Source organism: Fukomys damarensis, unplaced genomic scaffold (genome assembly GCF_012274545.1).
Source record: "Fukomys damarensis isolate Sample0158 unplaced genomic scaffold, DMR_v1.0_HiC HiC_scaffold_30, whole genome shotgun sequence".
In the NCBI taxonomy this organism is placed as follows: domain Eukaryota; kingdom Metazoa; phylum Chordata; class Mammalia; order Rodentia; family Bathyergidae; genus Fukomys; species Fukomys damarensis.
The window spans coordinates 17236262-17260277 of record NW_022900942.1 but is presented as its reverse complement, the minus strand read 5'-3'; the positions used below and the strand labels follow the sequence as shown (position 1 = coordinate 17260277).

Genomic DNA, 24016 nt, shown 5'->3' with positions numbered 1-24016 from the left:
AAAAACTCACTGGAAAAAATTCTTCTATGCATGTGAATTTAAATGTGAGATTAACAAAGATACTACACAAAAAACATGGTCTATTTAAAATGTCTTTGTGTTGTACTACATAACCCTATTTTTTCTCATAAAGAAGTACAAAAAGATAAGTCCATAAAACACATGCATTCTATATGGTCTATTAAAATATATTTAATTTTCAGGAGATGAAGTGATACATGTCTGTAATCTCAGCACTCACAAGGCTGAGAGGCAAGAGGATCATAAGTCAAAAGCCAGTCTTGCGCTACATACTGAGTTCAAGGCCAGACTGGACTATATAGTGAGATCATGTCTCCAAAACAAAACAAAAAAACAAACAAAACAAAACAAACCCAATTTTCAAATATTGATACCATATAGTAAAGGTTTTTACTAATAGAAACTTACCCAGACACTCTATGAGCAAACTCAATAATATCATCTTTAGTTCGTGGTCCTCTGTAATTATATGCCAAGTCCCCCTTTAATCTTAGAAAGAAAAATAAGGTAAGAACTGGAATTATTTTGTGCCTTAATATTTAATGTTAATGAGTCTCTACTGTATCATAAACTTACAGAACATAAACTAGTAAATGAAGACAAGTTTCAGAAGTAGTATACTCATGTAAAATACAGGCAATTGGCTTCACAGGATCAGCAAGTCACAATACATAGAAACAAGCTGTTTTCTATTAAAATTACAGAAAAATATTTTATATTGTATTTAATAGATGCATTGCCTATACTTCTGAAAAGTGAATAATCTATACAACTTCAAAACAATATCAGTTACTTGACAGGTGCTCCAACATCTACCATAACCAATTGGTAAAAACAACTTTTAAAACCCTCAACAGGGCTGGGGATTTAGCTCAGTGGTTCATCCAAAAGCCTTCCAATAAGTTATGTTATCTAATTAAATGAAATTATAAAAATGAAAAATCAGGAAGCATAACTATAAACAGAAAAGTAAAATATAATTCAACATAAAAGAGCCTTGACACACATTTTTTTAAAGTAGAAGGAGGGAGGTTAACACAAAATCCAAGAAATAATAAATTTAAATTACTCAAATTTTGTAATTTGAAAATTAAAAACACTGAAAAAATGACCTTTATTATAAAACTATGTTCAAAACAATTCCTCAACTCTATCACCAAAATAAATGTAATGAATATTATGAGAAAATTCAATAAGGTCACGATTGTTTAAAATGTCCTTTAGAATCACCACACAAGTTCTTCCAACTTGTACCTCTGTAAGACTTGCTCAACAGCTACAGATTACAATTAATACCCATCAATTTTAACTTTTCCTATCACTAATGAAATACATAAGTCAAATTATACAAAAGTTAAATCTGTTAGGAGACAGAATTTTACAATGACAAAGCAGAACACCATACACAAGCTCCCACAAGAATAAAAGAGCTATCATAATTTAGGACTGTATAACTGTCTTTACAGTGCTTGACACAGTAAGCTCTAAACACAGTGCTGAATTAGCCATTAACAACAAAACTCTTTAAGAAGAAAAGCACAAAGGCATAGTTCTCTTCTTGGATCACATACCTCACCTAAAAAAAATGGTTGAACTAAAATCTTCGACCCTCCAAAAAAGTTACTAGAAATAAATGTAAAATGTAAGCAGAGTGAACTACGAAAATACACATATAAACATACAGCTCTCAACTTACAGCTTAATTGTTGGATAACCTCGAACTCCAAACTCTGAAGCAATGCCTTGATGAGAAAAAGAATAAATATTCTAAATTTTTTTAAAAAATGAGAAACTAGGTAACAAATGAGCCTTTTATTAAAAAAAAAGACATTCATACAAACCAATGTAGATAAGTTGTTTTTAAGTGTTAAAAAAGAAAATAAACTCATACAGAAAAAAAAACATGACATTTTCATATAAAATAATTATTTAATAATACAACCAAGATGCTGCAAAAAATACTGTGACAAAATAAAAAATAAATATCGAAAGACGAGTTAAAAATTTATTCCTTGAGTATTAATTTTAAAAGAGTTTGGTGTTAAAAAAAATACCAGTAATAAAGTACTTTTCATTTGCCCTCATTTCCAAGGTAATTTCTTCCCCAGATCTCACCCATCCCTGCAAAAAGGCCTATCATTTTCTTTACTATTACCTGAGCATTCAGAGACTTGCAGTTTTAATTTTAAAAATATATTGTATTTGAAAAATTACTACTACAGTCAGTGTATGATCAAAAAGCACTTTGATGTACACTTTAAATTTCTGCATTTTTGTAACAACCTACAAAAGTTGTATTTCTCTCAGATAATATTCTGAAATCTTCATATTCATTAAAATGAGAAATATTTGCCATAATGGTAGCGAAGAAGTGATGAAAGATGAAACAGAATAAAAGCAAATGTTAATAGGGAAATAAAATAATTTATCAAATTAATACTACAGTACATTTTAGACTCAAGGCAACCAGGACAAGGAAAGAAAAAATATTGTTAATTGATGGACATGATACAATATAAAACTTTTACAAAAGTATACTAGTGCAAAGTATGCTATGTTTACTCATATAATTTCTCTCTCTCCAACCTCCTTCACTTCCAGAATATTTACATATAGCAATTTGAGACAAAGAGATTACTCCTAGTCCTGGGTTGTGGCTGACAATTACCTCAGGAACTTTGTTATATTTTAGCTGTCACTGCTTACCAATTAACAAGAACCACAATGTAAATCTGTGAAAAATAATCTCCAGAATCTCCTTCCTTTCTCTTCTACCTTAGATATATGGAAAGAGGTGACTAAAAGGTTCTGCACAGTGACCAACACTTATTTTTATTAGAGGCACTGGGAGGGATAACAAAAGTTCAAGTTATCAAGATTCAGGTGCTGCCTATAAACCTGCATGTGAATCTACAGCAATTACACAATTTACATGTGCTCATCTCTAACTTGAAACTTAATTTTGTAATTTTATTCAATCTATGACCATGGTTATCTAGATTGTATTTTTCAAAGCAAAAATACAGAAATTATTTTGGGGGGATTATGTGAGAAAAACACATTCTTAATGGCCCCCTTCCAAGATTACACAGGCAAGTAAATACAAGTCCTTATTATGTTCAGTGAAAACCCATTAATAACTGCCTATACATAAAGAATAATATAACTGATAGGGGAGGGACTTATATTCTACTAATAATACCTCCATATAAATTATTTTATAATTCATGTACAAATGAAATAAAATGAAGAAAAAAAATCAATGGAAATTCCGGTGGTGGCATTCATAGTGTGATGATGTGGAACTCATAACAGGCTTCAAAGTGAAAATCCTGTCCGCCCCTTTGTTATTCTTTAACCTCAGTTTTCATACCTAGAAGACAGTGATAGTATCACCCAGTAAGTCTCCCTGGCCTCTTGACCATTAACCAACATTTCTTGTAAAAAAAAATTTTTTTTCAGCTTTAATTCAGTTTATTGGTACATTTTAGGGATACAGTACAGTAACATTCAAAATTTTAATTGACAACCAGGACTAAAAACTTCACCATCTTTATCTTGCCCTAAAGTGATGGCATAATAAAAAGTACAAGACAGGATTGGTTACAGATATGAGTGTAAAGACCAACATTAGGGTTCTAACGTCTCCCTTTACTATCTATGCATATTTAGATGAGTTTTTTTCATGTTTCTGATTCTGCTTCCCCTTCTGAGGACACTTCTCACACTGTAAGGCTATGGGTGAGATTTTTAAGTGAGAAAAAATATAGAAAAGAATCTAACACAGAGTCCAGCATAAACAAGACTCTTAAATGATAAACAGTCGTTCTTTCTACTCCTGATTCAGATCTGTTAGGTAATTATGTTCTGATACATCAGTGTAGAGATATGGCAAATACTGTACTATTATATGTGTAAGAATGCTTTAATATTCCTCAACTGTATTGCAAACAATTTTTTGTGAGGAAGAAACAGTGCAAATTCACGTAAAATAAAATCCACATTAAAAATAAAGTTTAGGAAGACTTGGTAAGTTGTTTGAGAAGAAACGGGTATTTGGTAGCAAGGCTAAGCAAGGCTGACTCAGTCTGACTTTAAGATTTTTATAATTTATTTTTCATATTACATGCTGGTCTACATAAAAGTCTGAGATCAATTCCTTCATAAGAGGAAAAACTGTTTATAATATGAGTAATTTCAAGTTATATAATATTAAATGCTCGTGAAGTGAGGTTAAACATGAAGCTCTTTCCTTCATTTGTTTTCTCCTTCAAACAACTTGATGGTGGAAATAGATGAAGAAAGGAATTATGGTGGTCTTGGATTCTAGGCCTAATTCTGTCTCTAATTTCTTTGCGTGAAATAAAACATCTTTCATTGATTTACTTTCTGTTGCTTGATCTATAAGCCGGAAGGGAAAAAGATTCAATCGCTGAAGCCCTTAAAGCTTTAAAGTACTGGTATTTGTTATACTCTCTGGCCAACATGAAAAAAGTATAAAATAATGGTTCAGTGAAATGGAGAAATTTTTGGATGACACAATGTGTGTATGGTTGGTAAAGAGACGGTATCTTGAAAGTAGGAGCTTGAGATGCTGCAAAAAGCTTTCAATGCACAGAAAACTACCTCCCACCTTCCCTCAAAAAGACTTCAGATCTGGTTCAAAAGGTCAATAAGAGAAGGTTGAGCAATCCTGAAGTAGAGTCACTGATCAGAAATAGCTTGCAATATAATCTATAACAAAAAAAGCAAAATGACATTATTGGGCAAATGCCACTGCAAGCTTATGCATCTGAGACATAAAATATCTGTACGTCAAAACAATATTACATTTAGGTTGAGGGGTAAATAAATTTTCAGTGGTTGCACAATAGAAATCAGCATATCATTATGGATCATTATATCATAATTTAACTCCCGAATAAGAAACATTTTAAGTATTCATGCGTGAAGGGAAAGAGAGGCTAAAATATATATTTGAATTTATCATGGTCTTTACACACATTTTTAGTGTTATTAGTTAAAACTGCAATAAAAATTTTGGTCCAATTCCAAACACAAAGAGAATAAATCTGAATAGCTTACATTTATCTAGTTCAAGATTTCTGTACAGAGAGACTTGCTGAATTGAATCTGATGCTATTTACTTTCAATCACTAGAATTACATGATTGACAGGCTACATCAAAGAATCTTAAGAGACTTTCTCTACACTTGATCATTTTGAATAATCCTTTTTCACTCCAAATTAAACCTTATAAAACTATCTGACCATCAGAATATTCTACCTTCCTTGTGGTTCTCCACTCAAGTGTGTAGCAAAGTCATCTGTCATGAATGTTAAAAACAGTCTCATGATCCAGTCAAAACATTTTCATTTAGCAGTGCCAATGTAAGCTTTTAGATTCTGAACAGGCAACATTCAAATAATCCTAACAGAGGTGGTCAGTATATAAACTACAGAAGAAGAAGCAACCTCCTGGGAAGGAGGCTAAAATATAGAATATTTAAATGGCTTGGGGAAAAATTCAATTTCTTTACCTATATAACTATAAATTCTAATATGATGGCCATATGAATGCTCTGAATTGTTTAAGGAAAATGTTGAGAATTGCAAGCCAAGTCTATCTGTAACCTCTAGACAGTGATTTTTGATACTTATCAACTTTTTAAAAGTAAAAGTAGGAAGACAGTATTATTTTCTTCCACAGTGCAGTCTACCGCATCAATAAAATTAAATAGTAAGATATTTACACGTTTATTTTCTATTGTTTGTCTCTCCCATAACAACATAAGTTCCATGAGAGTGTGAATTCCTATTTTTCTCATATGTATTTTGTTCATATGTTAATGCCTGGTGTAGCTAAGGTAAGTATCGCCTTTTTTTTTCAGTAGATTTGATTTGATTTGATTTTCCTCTCATTGAGTTTATTGGTACTTTTTAAGTATACAATACAGTTACATTTATCATTCAGATCGTGTACCTTTCTTTACATGACTGATCTTGTTTTCATTTTTTCTCCATGCCCCTGCCCTCCCTTCACCCCCTCCACCCTTCCCTATTTATAAAGGCTTTGTTTCCATTTTTTCATTTTCTCATACTTTTTTCTTTTCATAGGGAAAAGGAAAAGGTAAGTACTTCTTAAATAAATATCTACTACAGGAATAGATGCTAACTCTACAACTGTTCTACAAAGGAACAAGTGCTTCAATAAACTATATTTGGATCACTCAAACAGCCACAAGGATTCCAAGAATCTAACACTATGCAGGCTGAGTACAAGTTGGCAAGGGTGAAGATATGGAGACATAGTAGTCCATATCCAATGAAGACATCATGTGAAGTGCAAAAAGAAAAAAAACATTATAATACCTGGAAGATGATGGTCCTTGGTGTACAGTATGTCAGCTTCCCTTTCCCAAAGTTATACGGTCAGTGTGCACCGGTATATATTATATGTATGTTTCCTACATAGCAGCTGCCATAAAATTTTTTTCTATTGATTCAATGTAAAAAGTACAGGGCTAAGTGAACGGGAAATAAAATATGTAACAATCAAGCCATCAGACGCAAAAGTTAAAACTCTAAGGGCTGGGGATTTAACTCAGTAGTGCTGCCACCTGCCTTGAAAGCACAAGGTCCTGAGTTCGATTCCCCATACGGGGGGGGGGACCAAAAGTTAAAACTGAAAGGTTTGTGATAAATGAAATAAAGTTCCATGGTGAAGTAAAACTAAAAATTAAAAGTTACTGAAAATTAAAAGTAAAAACACTGGTCTAAGCTACTCGGAAAAATTATTATTATTATTTTATTCATTTTTTTGCAGTGTTGAGGATGGAACCCAGGGTCTTACACATGCTATGCAAGGACTCTACCACTCAGCTAAATCATCAGTGCTTATACTATTTTTCTCCCGATCACAGTGACACTTTAATATTAACGCATGGGAAACTCAATACTAAATACTAAATAATAAATTTTGACTTAATGTGCATAGTAAATTATCACAGAAACATCACATGAACAGTTTATAAGATTTTTACTAATTTATATACACTATTTTTCTCAATGACTACTTTTCTTCCCTCTTTCCTTTATAAATAACTACTCTGTTAAATGAGTCAAACGATTACAGAAGATTTGCCATTTTTAGGACATTGTTGTACGCATTGGTCCATTTTTCTCTTCCTGTTAGGCAGTAAGCATTTACTCACAAGCAGGATTTGTTTGGGTCTTTCTTTAATCCCTAGAGACCAGTATGGAGGGTTACAAACAGTACTAAGTAAATGAATATTGATTGAGTGAATAAATAAATGGATGTATCCATAAGTAAATGCATGTATGCATATCTGCCTATCTAATCAATATATGTTTAGACACAGAGCTTATTTTCACTAGCAACCACTGAAAGCAGTAACTTCTTCAGCATCATTAAAGGCTTAGATCTAGAAATGTCAACTTAAGTATGTTATTCTTTCTCTACAACACTGTTCTACCACTCAACTTTATCTCATTTCAACTTTTCAAAATTAATTTATCACTAAGCAATTCCAGCTCTAATAACCCACCTGCATTCTACTTCCCTAATTCCCAAACATAAACAAACTCAATTCAATAAATTGATAACTTGAAAACGCGCACTAAATTTCTATGTAACAGCAGTAGGACAGGTCATTAATTAGTCTAAAAACTTTATGGCAACAGTGATGAACCTATGGCAGGTGTGCTACAGTGGGTTGTTTGTACCACCAAAAGCAATAAAAAGTTTGCCATCACTGCTTTATGGTATTATGTTCCATTGTCCTTCTTTATACTATAGTGCCAATCTATCTCATCCATGATTTCAGTTTAGAAAAATGATAGCAATAATTACAGTACTTTTCCACTTTCCTCTATTGCTTTCATGCAAGCCTGGGCTCTAGTTCCCTACACTAGCACACATACAAGAGTATCCTGTCTATACCTGATTGTCTCTTTATCCTAGAAGTTAGGGCCTAAAAGATATCTTACTAAATTATGTGCCTTCTCAAAACTATGTAATACTTCAGATAAAATAAAAAATACTAAAAACAAAAAAGCAAAATACTTTGCTTTACGTAGGAGGCTCTTAATCTGGCAACTGCCTTTAGCACCATACATGTGCTAGACATTGTGTGAGGACATCTGAATCTAAAATATTAATATAATTCTCACAACCTTGAAGATTATCACTTTCACTTACAGACACGGAAACTAAAGTTAACAGAAGTACCTTCCTAAATCCAAAAGAGTAGGACATGAGAGTTGAAATTAAAGAATAAGTATCTTGCTTCAAAGTGCAACCCAGAATATAAAGCTGACTTCCCAAGAAGAAATATAAATTATATACTTCACTAATTAAAAGAAAAGGGAACCTGATTGGATACATGCGCTATAGCATTCAAATTTTAAATTTACCAATAAAAGAAGTATTACAATTAGACATTTAAACAATATGAGAACCAAAGCTTAGGGTATTTCAGAAACCTTTCTAGTGTTACCCAGTAAAAGTAGCACAGGCAAAGCCAGAGCCAGTCTGAAGCCATGCTATTTCCAAATTTCTATGATACTTTATTCTTCTCTACACTTAATTCTTTTTCAAAATAAGAAAGATAAGATAGTTCATAAACTTTTTCAGTAATACATTAGGCTTCGAGGGACAGGAAATTTCAATCAAAACTACTCAATTTTGACAATGCAATAGGAAAACAGTAAATGAATGCTTCTGTATTCCAATAAGTTCAGTGACAAAAATAGGCAGTGGGACAAATTTGGTTTATGGGTTACAGATGTACACATTCTTTAAGCTCATTTTCAGCTCTATGAATTTTGCTTTAATATTTTTTTCAACCTTCCTGATATTTATAGTCATCCAGGTTTATGGGACAGATGTACACATTCTTTAAGCTCATTTTCAGCTCTATGAATTTTGCTTTAATATTTTTTTCAACCTTCCTGATATTTATAGTCATCCTAGCTAGTTTTCAAGTTTCTACTTATCATATAATTTTAGGCTACACAGACAACAAATTTTCATTAGTTTATCTCACATACTAATACCAATTATCAACAGTGTAACATTCAACTTTCTACAAGTACCTCAGGTAAACTGATTAAGTAGGAACAAATAATGGCTTACATGTCATTAAAAGTGCCTAAGATTAACACATACTATATACTTACTACTCAATGGCGAATTCATTTAATTTATAAAGTATACAGTATTAAATTAAGGTAATTTTACATGGGCAAAAAAAGTTCTTCCTCCTTCTATGAATACTGATGCATATATTCAAATATTTTCATTTTGAGAATAGTAAAATAATAAAGTGAAGGCTTACTGGAATAGGAGGTAGCATTCATCTTTCCAACTTTCACAGGAGAGCCAATGATTTTCATTTCAAGACCAACTTCATTCCAGACTGGTTCCAGTTTTTTACAATGGCCACACCATGGTGCATAAAACTATCCAAAAGGAAAACAAAACAAAACAAAACAAAACCCACTAGAGTCTTAATGCTATCATGAACATTAATCTTAATATTTAAAAACTCTCGGGGCTGGGGATTTAGCTTAGTGGTTCTAGCGACTACCTCACAAGCCCAAGGTCCCAAGTTCGATCCCCAGTACCAAAGGAAAAAAAAGAATAAAAAACTCTCTTTGACTAAATAAACTTCTAATGGGGTCTGTTTTAGACAAAGACTTTAAATAGTTTCCAAATGGTTGTATAACCCAAGATAAGACAAATATATATCTGTACAGGTTAACATTTGGCATATGCCTCAACATTCAAGACTATTTTAAATGATTAACACACACTTAAAAGATATACAATTTACAATCAAAATGCTTGTGCTTCCAAGTGAATGTATTCATATTCTATATAAAAGGTAGTTAGCAAATACACACACCATACGATCTATATGCAGTGCACTAGATGTTAATGATAAATACCAATGTATTTCTATCACAAAAATTCCAACACAATAAATGCCTCTGCTGACTTTTACTGCATCTATTGACAAGATAAGGTAATATCAGGATGACTACTTTGGCACAGGGGCAAGTCAGGCTGATTAAGATAAAACCACTTTCCTTCCTATTTTAGAATACCTAAATGCTGTGGGTGATAATCCGGTTCCCTAGTAATGTGCTGTGACAAACTGCTTACCATATAGTTTCATGAAATAAAACTTATTTTAAATTTTGTTATGGAAATGTACAAACATATACAAAAGGAAGAAAGATTAAATAATGAGTTATTTCCCACTGCCTAAATTTACTAATCATTAATTCTACTATACTTGTACCATTTCTTTTGCTGCGACCCTACTTGTATGAGTTACAGTCAAGCAAACCCCAAATATCATGAAATTTAAATACATTCTAAACACGGAAGTGAGGAAAGGATGATGAAAATTTTTTGTTTACTATTATGATGAAAGCATGATAGTGACAACTAATGATACTAATATACTCAACCTCTTGGGAATATTTAAAAACAAGAAAGAATTCTACATAGACCCATGCTAAAATATCCCTAAAACATAATCCATAAATTCATCACTTATAAAGGTTACAGTTTCCCTTTTTAATGTCCCCACCACCAAATTGAATCAAAAATTTCTTGCCAGACACCTTAAAGATGATTCACTTTAATATAAAAAATCAAACAGTAATATCTGACAAAACATTGTTCACTTTGTATAGATGAGGATGGAAAATACAGATAATGGTAGAAAAAATGGGTATTTAATGTATAAAACTTACATACTCACATCTACAAGCCAAATGTCATCTTTTCGATTCTCTTTAAACCTAAAAAAGAAAATCAAATCTTTGATTTCATGTTTCTGTCTACTTTGAAATTGTGTAGTATAGGTATAGATAATAAACTAATTAAAAAATAGGACTATTGAAGAAATTCTTTCAATAAATTTTTATGTAAAATTTTTATTCAGTGACTAGTAAATTTTATCCAATCCATTAAGGTATCCTAAGAACAATTTAACTCCCAAATTTAGGAACAAGTATGGTAAGTTATTGTTAATGTTCCCCAGCTTAGGGGCCTTTCTGGTGAGCATTCACTTTTAAAGTAATTATTAGGAACAAAGCTGCTTCCTTCTTTTCATAAGTTAGGGCACTCTGAAACAGCAGACATGAAGTTACACACCTCATAGGGTACCACTAAATTCAAAAGTTACCCCTTTGTTAAGAGATGCTTGACTCAGAATCAGAAAGTTTCCGTTAATCTGCAAGCACTCTCCAAGTTCCACAGCCATGACTGGGCCACTTCAAGAATAGCACTATATTCACCTGATCACCCTACTCAATAGATTGGGTCATACAATCAGATGTCATGTGGTCCATTAGGACAAGCTAAACTGGAAGTAACAATCAAGCCCTTATTCACTTACTGTGACACTGCAAACCAAGAGAAAAGAGAGGGTCAACTCTTCAGGGGTCCATTTTCCCCCATGAAAAAGCACCAGTTAGGTCAGGTGAATGTAACACAGATGGAAAATTTATCTGCCTGCTGAGGAGTATGTCACTTTCACAGGCAAGACCTTCAAGGTGTCTACAAAGGTGTGTGGGAGATGCCTCAGGTAAGTCTCCCAATCAGAAGGCTTTGTTTAAATAGTTTAAATAGAAGCAACTGAGCTAGGAGTACAGATATGCATATGAACATGGCCTGCCTGGGAGGCTTAAGTCCTTGACTACAAGTCACTCCAGAGACTGCAATGTACTTTTTTCTTGTGCACCAAAAATGGCATGGAAAGGGCACTTTCTCCCATGTACCCAGCCAGAAAAGGACCGTTACAGCCTAGAATATGACAAATAAGATTTTGGTCTCGAGCTAGACTCTTCATCTGCTCTACACAGGCCTTGTAATTAATGCTATGACACAACGAAGATAAATACTGAATTAATTCCAGTATCATTCTGTATGATTAAAGCAAAAAAAAAAAGAAAGATAAAGTATGGAAAAGTGTGCCAGCTTTTTCATCTTGTAGCTACTAGTAAAACTCTTTGGGGCACACTCCTATTTTGTATCTATCACTGGAAGAGCTATCACAAGATCTTGTATCTATCACAAGAACAGTTTGTGATGAACAAATGGCACATGTATTACTGTGGTTTTCTTGCAACACAAAAGATGATAATGGATAAATTTTTTCTAAACTAGAACTTCAGTACTCAGGTTTAGCTGCAGTGCTGGCACTTGGTGATAAATAGTGGGTTTTGGGTTGCAGTTTGGCACCTGGTCTCTAAAAAGTTCCCCATCACTGACCTAGAACAACTCCTAAAACAAAATTAGCATTATACAAATACTAGTCATTATAGTCTGTATCATTAAAAGATTAGATTCACATGCAAATATGTGGATAATATCTGAACTGGACAAAGTTAAAATATTGTAAATATATGAATACTCACGATTCATCTAAATCTTCTACAAATCCTTTACACAAAGCCATATCAAGTAAAAGAACTGGAATAAAGAGAAAAGACATTACAGAAAATAAGTCCTCATTTATTACTTGATTCATTGTATGCTCAGTTACCTATGAAATTCTTTTCTTTTTTCTCTACAATTTACTAAAAACTCATTATTAATCTATTCGAGGGTATAAGTGATGCAAAAGCATAAGCAGTTCATTCAATAAATATTTCCTCTGCGAACAATCGAACTGCTTACCTAATAAACAGCTCTTTTTTCTACATATCTTCACACAAGCTTCCTTTTCACTAGAGATAAATCAGATACATCCTTTCTCTAGTATTTTTTTTTTCCTGCAGCAGCAATTATCTCTTCAGTTAAAACTCGGAAGGTCATTCACTATAGTATCCCTTTTTTCTCTTTCAAATAGACAACAAACAAAACCCCAAAACAAAGTTGAGCTATACTCCTGCTACGCATTACAGCACGGCACCTGGCACACAGTGAGGTCTCGATGGTGGCTGACTGAGGAGACCACAAAGAGCAGAGGGACAGGAGGGGCTGAGAAAGGTTAGCACATTCATTCTGGGGTCAGCTCCAGACCAGGGTATGTCCTTGAACATCCCTCTCTCTGCCCCGGTGGTAAAAATCCTTCAAACGTGACAGGACTCAGAACCCAAGAAAACTCCTACCAAACCAGTCAAGGGTCTGAGGTGAGTGGGACGCAGCGTAACCTCCGCCACCCGAGGAAGCCGCGCAAGGCCGCTCTCGAGCCCACCGCGCTCCCGTCCGGCTCGAGCGCGCCGGCGGCGCCTCTGCGCACTCGTTACCTGTGGTGCACAGCCCGACGGCCCGGCTCCACAGACCTGCGACGCTCGCCATGGAGAGCTGCATCAGCAGAAAGGTCAACTGGAGAGGAAGAAGCAACGGCAACCGCAGCCCGCCCGGAAAGGGAAGCCGGTGCAAGCGGCACGGAAGGAAAGCTCCGCGCAGAGGCCGGGGGCGGGGCAGGCCAGCCTCTGTCACCCTCCCTGGACGAAGCCAGCCTCTGTCTCTGAGCATGCGCTTGGAACGACGCATGCGCACAATTGCAGCGCTTGCGCAGTTTCATCGGTTTGAACCCTTAGCCTCTACGATTACCTCCGGGAGCTTGGAAACCCGGTTTAGGGAGTGTTTCCTGTGAGGTCGGAGCAGTGTGCTTAGTCTCCTTTCTGGGGAGCTAAATACCAGAATACTTGTTAAACTTACTGCTCTTGGGAGGTAAACTACGACAGAGTACTTCGAAGTTGCATTCTCTTATTAGAGTTTACTCCTCTTAACGCAATAAGCTCACCTGCGCGTGTTGGTGGTGGTTAAAACTCCTGGACTATTGTGCGTTAGCAGTGGATAGAGAGTGGAAAGCTGTGAATTGCTGAGCTGTGCGACTTTCCAAGATGTGTGTGGAGTCTTCTTTGAACCTGTTTGCAAAATGGAGACTCTTACTGGCAGTTATCGTTAATTCATTTTGCTTGTTTGTGGTTTGTTTGGGTCCTGGGCTAGAACTCGGGTCCTTGAGCTTGCGAAGCACGTGGCAAAACCACTGAGCTGAATCACCAGTTTAAGATCCCTTGACAAATAAAGGAGACCCTCTTTAAAAAAATGTCTCTCTTGAATCCTGAAAAAGTGAAGTTGCACATAAAGGCTTTATTTTTGTCCTTTTCCCTGATTAGGGGGATAAAGAAAAAATAGTATAAAATATAATTGCCATCTTTTTTATTTGCACCGATGATTTATAAAAGCAATACATTTTTATAAGACAGTTCCTATTTTTCCCTGTATCTGATTTAGATTTATTTATCTTTTTATTTTTTTGAGACAGGGTCTCACTATGTAGTTGAGACTGACCTTGAACTCACTATGTAGTCCAGGCTGGTCTCGAACTCACAGCAATCCTCCTGCCTCAGCCTCCCGAGTGCTGAAATTACAGGCTTGGGCCGCCACACCCAGGTTACATGAAATTTTTATAGAACATGAGGTACCAGAGGATTTAGATTAAACCAGTTTTTGAAAACATGTTAAGAGGAAAAACAGGGATTTTATCAGCTGATTTACTCGAGGTCAACATTCCAAGAAAAACATCATTAAAACTTTTAAATGCTGTTCCTAGTGACTAGAAGATTATAAATTGCAATCTTATTGAGAGCAAGGCCTAGCTTTCACCCTTTTTGTGCAAACAGCATGGTATGCAAGGCAGGTCCTCTGCAGATTTAAATATTTTTAAAATAAAAAGTCTACAAAATAAGACTATAAAGGTGTTGGGAATGTTCTATCGGTAGTGGTATAATGGCTTTCTATTTTATGTGGTAGACTTAATATCGCTAAAGGGACCTATTTCATTCTTCATTCTCATCAGAGTTTTCTGTCTCCCACAACCTATACAAAAAAATAATTTCTATTGTACTTTACAGCTTAAATTAGCAAATGCAGAGCAACAAAAGCTGCTCCTCTGAGACCTGTACTTTCCAATACTGTAGCCATTAGCCACGTGTGGCAATGCTGTAGCCATTAGTCACATGTGACTACTGCATACTTAAGATGTGACTAGTATGACAAATCCTTGAATATTTAATTTTACTAAATTTTAATGAAGATAAACTAAATAGGTTGGAATAACTAGTATATGCAGCTATTTTTGCAACTGTAAAATTTTGAAATCTAAACATTTTAATGAAGTTTTAGGATCTAATGAAATGTAAAGCTGAATTTAGAAGATACTATAAAACTGTAATGTGTCAGTATTGATGGAATGTTGAATAATTTTGGAATATTGAGCTAATAAAAGATATTAAACTTTTCTCATCTGGTTTTCATTTTTCAATGTAGATAATAAAGAATTTTAAACTACACATATGGCTAGCATTATATTTTTATTGCACATCACTGACCTAGCCAATATGAAGATAATAAAAATAATGCATTGATGTGATGATTATTGAAATGAATTTTTGAAGATCTTTGTACAGAAAACAGGCTGAATCTCTCCATACTAAAACTTGTGTTAGGCAAGTTTATACTACAATATTGTAATTAAGGTTCATTATGTCAACTTGATTGGCTTACGAGTCATTGAGGGATTAGTTAAGCACTCTTCTGGGTGTGTTTGGGTAGATTATGAAGGCCTAAACTCTGAGTCCATATCTGGTCCTTTACCCCTTCCCCTCTGAAGCTGTTCCCCTGCTTTGCTTCCTGGCTGCCATGAACTAAGCAGCTTTGCCCTCCCACACCTTCCCACCATGATGTTTCTGTCTTAGAGCTAGCCTGCCATTGATTGCATCCCCTGAAAATGTGAGTAAAATTAGATCTCTGAATTGAGAGTGTTGATCATTATGTTTCAGCAACAGGAAAACTGACTAACACAGAATATTGGTTCAAGGAGTGGGGAAGTTTCTGTGACTTACCTTTGTGGTTCAGAAGCCACTGGGGCTGGTTTATGGAAAGATTTTGGAAGAGTTTGTAGATGCAAACAAAAGAAACTCTGGAATGCTGTAATTAGTGATTGATGGATGGTTCTTAGAGGACCAGAAGGCTGAGAGGAATGTAGATAGTCAAGGAAATACTCAGAAGGTTTCAGTTGGTAACAAGGACTCCATTGGCAATTTGACTGGATCCCATGTGTGTTCTGCTGATAAAAAATTTGTCTACATTTTGCTCATGGCCTAAAACTTTGCAAAAGACTAAGATTAGGGGACATGGACTAATTAATTCTTCTGGTGGAGAAAATTTCAAAGTAACCTGATAATGAGACTGTGACATAAGTATTGCTGGCTTCTTTTAGCCAGATTTATAATGAGAATCATGGACAAAGTCAAATTAGAACAATTAGAAAAAGTTAAATTTGCCCACAAGGGAACCACCAAATGATATTGGGTCCAAATGAGGTGTGATTGCTAAAGAAATTATCACCATTAAAAAGAAAGCAAACATTTTGTACAGAAGTGAGAAGTGCGATTCCTTGATGGTATTTTAGGAATCAATGAGATGTCCACAAATTTCACGTGAAAGGATATAAAAGTGTAATCCTTTCAGATTGGGGCTTTAGCTCAGTGGCACTGTGCCTGCCTCTCAAGCGCAAGGTCATGAGTTTGATCCCAGTACAGGAAAAAAAAAATAGTAATCCTTTCATTTGAGAATTGAGTCCCTTGGACCCTTCTTGAGAAAAGCCTTCTAGGGTTATGGCTCCCTAGAATTCATTTCACTGTGCTCAACTGTCCAAGCATGCAAGGGATACTACTGCAACCATGGTCCAAGGGGGCCTGGCTACTGCTGTTCTTGACAGCAGGTCTTATCATCATCTATATGATGCATGTTTTACTAGCATGCAAAGGCAAGAGTTGTGGGGTTAAGGAGGCATGCACCCAGATTTCAAAGGAGTCCTGGGATACCAGACAAGAAGTCCCTGAGGAGGCAGTGACTGAAGTTGTGAGAATTAAACCAAAGGTGCCCTGGAGACACTAGGAATTTGGAGATGCTAGGAATATGGAAAGCTTTCAGAGGAAAATTTAATACCATGAGTGGAACCTTTCCAAGAGAGAGACTGTAGGCTGCAACCACCCAAGCCCTCTGCAACTGACATCTCACTACTATGTGCTCTGGATTTTATATAACGTGCTACAAGACTTAATGTCTATTCTGCTGGGTTTCAGTCTTGCTTCAGACCAAATATTTTCTTGTCCCCTGATTCTTCTTTTTGGAATGAGAATGTTTTCCATGCACCGATGTATATTGTGGCTATGAAACTTGATTTTCATTTTTATAGACTATCACAGCTAAGAATTTCCCTCGAGTCTCAGAATGGATAGACTCTGATTTTTAAATAAGCTGGAACTGCTTAGTTTTGAGAATACAGTTATTGCACTTTTAGTTGTACTCAGGATAGTGGTAACATGTTAGGGGCATTATTAACTTGTGAATTTTGCGGATTTAAGGGTTACTTAAGTAGATATGTTTGGCTGTCAAGTTAACATGGCGTGAAATATGGTTAAACATGATTTTTGTGAAATTGGTTTAAGAGCCACCAAAAGAATTAGTAAAGCACATGTGGGTGTGTCTGGGTGGATAAGAGATGTAACCTTCAACACTATATCTGTTTGCTACCTACTTTCTCTCTGACACTGTTCCCCTGCTGTTTCCTGGCTGCCATTAACTAAGCAGCTTTGCTCTGACATGCCCTTCTGCCATTTTTCTGCTTTAGAGCCAATCAACTGGACTGAAGCCCCTGAAAACATGAGCCAAATTGAATCTCTCCTTGCTTATGTTGTACCTGTTGGATATTGTGTCTTAGCAGCAGGAAAACTGATTAATATAAATACAGAAAGGTATTTTTAATCTTTTTTCAAATTTTTGCAATTTTTTTTTTAATTTTTTGAGACAGGGTCTCACTATGTAGTGAGTCTGACGTGGAACTCACTATGTAGCTCAGGCTGGTCTTGAACTCACAGTGATCCTCCTGCCTCAGCCTACCAAGTACTGGGATTACAGGCATGCATCACCACACCCGCCCAAGCAGTGAAAATTTTAAGTCTGTTCTTACATGTTTCATGTGGTAAAAGATTTCCTTAATATTTAAAAGATTCCATTTCATAACTGACAAGTTTTTTTAAACTTTCAGTTGAAATACAGATACATGCTTTTTATATTTTTCATACTTATAGCTAAGATCTAAATATATCCTCCATGGCTGGAGATTTAGCTCAGTGGTACTGCCGCCTGCCTTGCAAGCTCAAGGTCCCAAGTTCTATTCCTGGTACCAAAATCAAAAAAATAAATAAATAAATCCTCCAAAAATGTCTGTATTAAAAATTTAATTATCAATGTGATAGTATTGAGATTCGCCTTTGGGTGATGAAGCTATGATATTGAAGTCCTCAGGAATGGGTTTAGTTATCTTATATAAAAGGCTTAAAGCAGCATCCTACTACCCTTTCCATTCTGCTTTCTGACCCATGAAGATTCAGCCAGAAAGTGACATCTTGAAAGCACAGAGCAAGAAAACAAGTTACTGAATCTGCTATCTTGATATGGAACTTTCCTACTTCCAGAACTGTGAAAAATAAATTTCTATCATTTACAAGTTATTCATTGTATAGTATTTTCTTATCACACCAAAGACTAAATCACACATCGTTAACAAAAGGCATGTAAAGAGATGTCTGCAGAACTGTTTGTAACTGTGAAAAACTGAACAATTCAACTTTCTAATAGTAGAATGGATACATTGTGTTGTTTTTCCACAGTGTGATACATTATGGCAATAAAAGTGATGTACTTTTGTATAGAGAACTTACATGGATACATCTCATAAATGAAATGTTAAGCAAAATAGATACACCCAAAACTGTTTACAAAGTATGTGGGAATCCTGTTGAGGCATATAATTAACCATAATATTCTTACAAACTTCATGAGAGAAAAAATCAGGGGCATTCACCAGTTCATTCAGTGAATCTAGTATAAATTTAATCCCAGAACCAGAGTAGGCTTGTGTGAAGAAATTCCTCAGGCCAGTTTCACTCATGAATGAAAGAGAAAATGTTCTCAATACAATATCAAACCATATCTATCAGTGTGCCAAAAAAATGATAATGAATCATAACCAATTTTTTTTCCAGAAATACAAGCATGATTTACCATTGGGGAAATGTACTGTAATTTTCTACAGTAATATGAAAGATGAAAAATATGTAATCACTTAAATACAGCAAAATAATTTTATGTATTTTAGCCTCCAATTAACAGTAAGCTAGGAAAGGAGTTTAACATGCTGAGCTGTGAAGGTTAATTTCTACCAGTTCTGGAACTGTGTTACTGAATTGCCTGAGTGGCACTGATCTCTAGGCAGCATTCAGAATATACTGACTAATAAGGTTGCTTTTATAATGAATCTGAGAAATTTTCAGGGAGTTCTTCAGCTGTCAACATATTTTATTAATTAGAGGAAGACTGAAATTTCTCTTTGTTCACAGTGAGACCCCAAGAATTGTGGCTCATTTTGCAGGGATTATGTCCATACATAAACTAGATATTTGAAAACCCACCTGAACACCACTTTGAGCTCTCTTTAATTCCACAGTAGCCTATACATACACCAGCCAATGGCTTTATACAAAGAAAAAAAATGGAAAGTTCACCCTTTTTCCAGAATCCCTGAAGTGAGACAGCATTTATCTATGTTCATTTACTTGTTTCAGCACTGTTATATTGTATTATTTATCTGAAAAAAACTTGATATTTCAAAATTACTGAAGAATCTGAGTTGTGTTTTAGTTGTTTTGTTGTTGTTGTTTTACTGATCTCTGTTTTTTTTGTAAAGTTGTTATTGAAAGTCAATTTACTTAAAAGATTCTTGAGTCGTTTTTTTACTAAATGTATAATTTAGGTATTATTTAGAAAAAACTTGATAAAATCAACTATTGATGCATAGTGGTGAATAAAAATCAGCTACTAATGCATAGTTGGTTACAAATTGTTCTTTATTTGAAGTAGCATAAGCTTTGAAATCAGTTGCCATTAATAAGACTTTCCAATGCAATCTAGAAATGATGAAATATAAATTTCAGGAGCAAGAGAAAAGGACAAACTGATGGCAGGTTAACTAAAAGTTCAGTTGTTCCTGCTGCTTTCAGCATTAACAAAAGTGAAAATAAGTTCAGGATCTTTTTCAGCGGAACTTTCTATTCAGTGGCTACCAAAAGGAATCCAACCAAAGGAACCGGGGCTCTGTGACTTTGGATGTATCACCTAAACCTGGGAGATTCATTAAAATCAAAATCACCCAAGTGGGACAAGTTTCTGATGAAAAGCAAGAAACCAATGAAATAATGAGTTGTTTGGGAGGCATTTTGTGAAATGTCACAAGCATTGTTTTTGATGAATCCTTGCTAAAAATCATTCCTCAGAATTTTAGATAAGTAGCATTGTTTCCAACTTGAAACACTGTGGAATGGAAGAGAATGTGCAACATTCTGGTTCCTGCTTTGGCTGCAATCTTCATAGGGATGGTTCAAGAAGTCCATGTTGACTTGAATGGATTAAGGAACATGATAGTCATTCCCTGTGAATAGTATTGCCCCACACCAGGATCATTTAAATTTTTTAACGAATTTATTGGTACATTCTAGGTACACAGTACAGGTACATTCATTATTGGGATCTTGTACATTTAAATGACAGGTCTTGGTTCTCATTTTTCCCCTTATCCCTGCCCTCCCTTCACCCCCTTCACTCCTCCCCATTTACAAACATTTTATTTCCATTTTTCATTTTCTCCTCTTTTTTTCCTTTCCCTTATTACCTTTCCCCTACCATTCCCACTTTCCCTACAACTTTAGACCACTTCTTTCTATTTCACATAATCAATTATCTCATTAGGATCTTATGTACTATCATAGTTTGTTCACACCAGAGAAACTATTTGGTGTTTACACATGTGTGACTTATTTATTTCACTTAGGAGTATATCCTCAATATGTATCCATTTTCCTATGAATGAATCTAATTTCTCATTCTTTATGGCTGTGTAGTATTCCATTTCATAGAAAAACCACATCTTCTTTATCCAGCCTCAAACTGATGGGCAAATGTCTGTTTCAAAGTTTTAGCAATTACAAACTGTGCCACTATAAACATAGGTGTGCATATATCATTGTGATATGATTCTTTTAATTCTTTTGGAAAGATACCCACTAGAGGGATGGCTGGGTCAAATGGAACCTCTACTCCCAGCTTGTTGAGATATCTCCATATCAATTTCCATAGTGTTTGCACCATTGCACTCCCACCAACCATGGAGTTCCTTTCTCCCCACAGCCCCACCCACACTTGTTATTAGTTGATTTCTTGACAGCAGCCATTCTTTGTGGGGTGAGGTGGAATCTCAGTGTTGTTTTCATCTGCATCTCTCAAATGACCACTGATGTGGAACATTTTTTCATATATTTACTTACTACTTTTACTTCTTCATCTGAGAAATGTCTGTTCATTTCAGATGCCCATTTTTGAATCAGGTCCTTATATTTAGGGGGGTGGGCTGATTGTTTTGAATTCTTTATATATTCTAAATAAGAGTCCTTTGTCTGAGGAGCAGCTGGTAAAATTTTTTCCCACATTGTAGGTTGTCTCTCAGTTCTGTTAATGGTTTCTTTTGCAGTGCAGAAGTTTTTAAATAAGATGAGGTCCCAGTTGTTGATTCTTTCTGCTAGTTCCCTTGCTACTGAGGATTTGTTCATAAAGTCTTTTACTAGGCCCATGTCTTCAAGAATTCTGCCTAACTTACCTTCCAGCAAGTTTAGTGTTTCTGTTTTAATACTTAGATCTTTAATCCACTTGGATTTTAATTTAGTGCATGGTGAAAGATAAGGGTCTAATTTTAATCTTTACTAGGTTGAGATCCACTTTTTCCAACACCATTTATTAAAGAGGCTATCTTTCTTTCAGTGGGGATGGTCAGCTCCTTTGTCAAAGAAGATGTAGTTGAGTACATCTGGAGTTGTTTTTGTTTCTTCCAGTCTGTTCCACTGATCCTCAGATCTGTTTCTTTGCCAGTATCATGCTGTTTTTACCACAGTGGCTTTGTAGTATAGTTTCAAATTTGGGATTGTCATACCCACTGCTATGTGTCTGTTGCCTAGCATGGATTTTACTATATAGGTCTCTTATGATTCCAAATGAATTTTTGGATTCTTTTTTCTAGTTCTGTGAAATATAGTGTTGGAATTTCAATTGGCATTGCACTGAATCTGTGAAGCAGTTTTGGTAGTATGACCTTTTTCACTATGTTGATTTTTTTCCTACCCAGGAGCAGGGGATATCTTTCCACTTTCTTATATCCTCTTTGATTTCTTTTTTCAGAGTGTTGTAGTTTTCAGTGTAGAGGTCTTTTGCTTCTTTTGTTACTTTGATTCTTAGATACTTCATTTTTTTTTGGATGCTATTGTGAAAGGAATCATTTCCCTAATTTCTCTTTCAGTGAGTCTGTTATTTGTGTACAAGAAGGCTATTGATTTTTGTGTGTTGATCTTGTATCCCCCTACTCTTCTAAAAGTGTCAATTAAGTCTAGAAGTCTTTTGGTTGAGTTTTTGGGTCTTCAATGTAGAGTATCATATCATCAACAAATAATGACCATTTAACTTCTTCCTTTTCTATCTTTATTGCTTTAATTTCTTTCTCTTGTCCAATTGCTGTGGCTAATATTTCCAGAACTATATAAAAGATGAGTGGTGATATTGGGCATCCTTGTCTTGTTCTTGCTTTTCATGGGAAGGTTTTCAGTTGTTGGCCATTTAATATGATGTTGGCTGTTGGTTTTTCATAGATAGCCTTTATCAAGTTGAGATATAGACCATCTATTCCAATTTGTTACAGGGTTTTTATCATGAATGGTTGTTGAATTTGTCAAGTGCTTTTTCTGCATTTTCCAGAGGATCATATAGCTTTTGTCCTTCACTTTGTTAATATAGTGTATTACATTTATTGCTTTACATATGTTGAACTATCCTTGCATTCCTGGAATAAATCCAAATTGGTCAGTATGTATGATTTTCTTGATGAATATCTCTGTATTTTGTTCACTAATATCTTACTAAGGATTTTTGCGTCTATATTCATTAAGAAGATTGGCCTGTAGTTCTCTTTTTTAGTTGGGTCTTTCCATGGTTTGGGAATCAAAATGATACTTGCTTTCAGGAAAGAATTTGAAAGAATTGCTTCCCTTTCAATTTCATTGAATAGTTTGAAGAGTAATGGCAGTAGTTCTTCTCTAAATGTCTTATAAAATTCAGCAGTGAATCCATCAGGGCCTGGGCTTTTCTTTGTTGGTAAACTTTTAATTACATTTTCAATTTCACTGATTCTAATTGGGATGTTTAAAATATTTTTATCTTCTTTGTTCAACTTTAGTGATTCATAAGAATCTAGAAATCTTTCCATTTCTTTTGTATTTTCCATTTTATTAGAGTACAAGTTCTCAAAATAGGTATTGATGATCCTCTGGATTTCTGTTGGATTTGTTGTAACTTCACATTTTTCCCTCCTCATTGCATGGATCTGAGCCTTTCCTTTCGTTGATAAGGATAGCTAAGGGTTTATCGATTTTATATATTCTTTCATCAAACCAACTCTATGATTCATTTATCTTTTGTATCCTTTCCTTAGTTTCCATTGCATTGATTTCTGCCCTAATCTTTATAATTTCCTCTCTTGTACGAGCTTTGGTTTTTTCTTGCTCTTGTTTTTTTAGGAGTGTAAGATTCATCATTGGGTAGTTCATTTGATCTCGCTCTGTTTTCCTAGTGTGGGCATTCAGTGCTGTCAATTTTCCACATAGAACTGCTTTCATTGTGTCCCATAGATTCCTGTATGTTGTATTGGCATTTTCATTTATTTGTAAAAACTGTCTAATTTCTTCTTTAATTTCCTCTGTGATCCAGTGATTGTTCAGAAGAGTGTTGTTTAATTTCCATGTGTTTCTGAAGTTCCCACAGTTTCTTCTGCTATTGATC

At 34.9% G+C, this 24016-nt stretch overlaps 1 protein-coding gene across 1 annotated transcript in view; it reads right to left on the bottom strand.

Annotated features, from left to right (window-relative positions):
* Tmx3 (thioredoxin related transmembrane protein 3) overlaps positions 1 to 13080 on the bottom strand; it is a 33015-nt gene extending 19935 nt beyond the window's left edge. The window contains exons 1-6 of the mRNA XM_033757388.1: positions 12975 to 13080; positions 12478 to 12532; positions 10818 to 10857; positions 9381 to 9504; positions 1718 to 1763; positions 430 to 510 (exon numbers count right to left, since the gene is read on the bottom strand). Of these exons, the coding sequence (XP_033613279.1) occupies positions 430 to 510; positions 1718 to 1763; positions 9381 to 9504; positions 10818 to 10857; positions 12478 to 12532; positions 12975 to 13065 (437 nt within the window). The 5' untranslated portion in view covers positions 13066 to 13080. The remainder of the gene's footprint in view (positions 1 to 429; positions 511 to 1717; positions 1764 to 9380; positions 9505 to 10817; positions 10858 to 12477; positions 12533 to 12974) is intronic.
* Positions 13081 to 24016: the final 10936 nt, after the last annotated feature.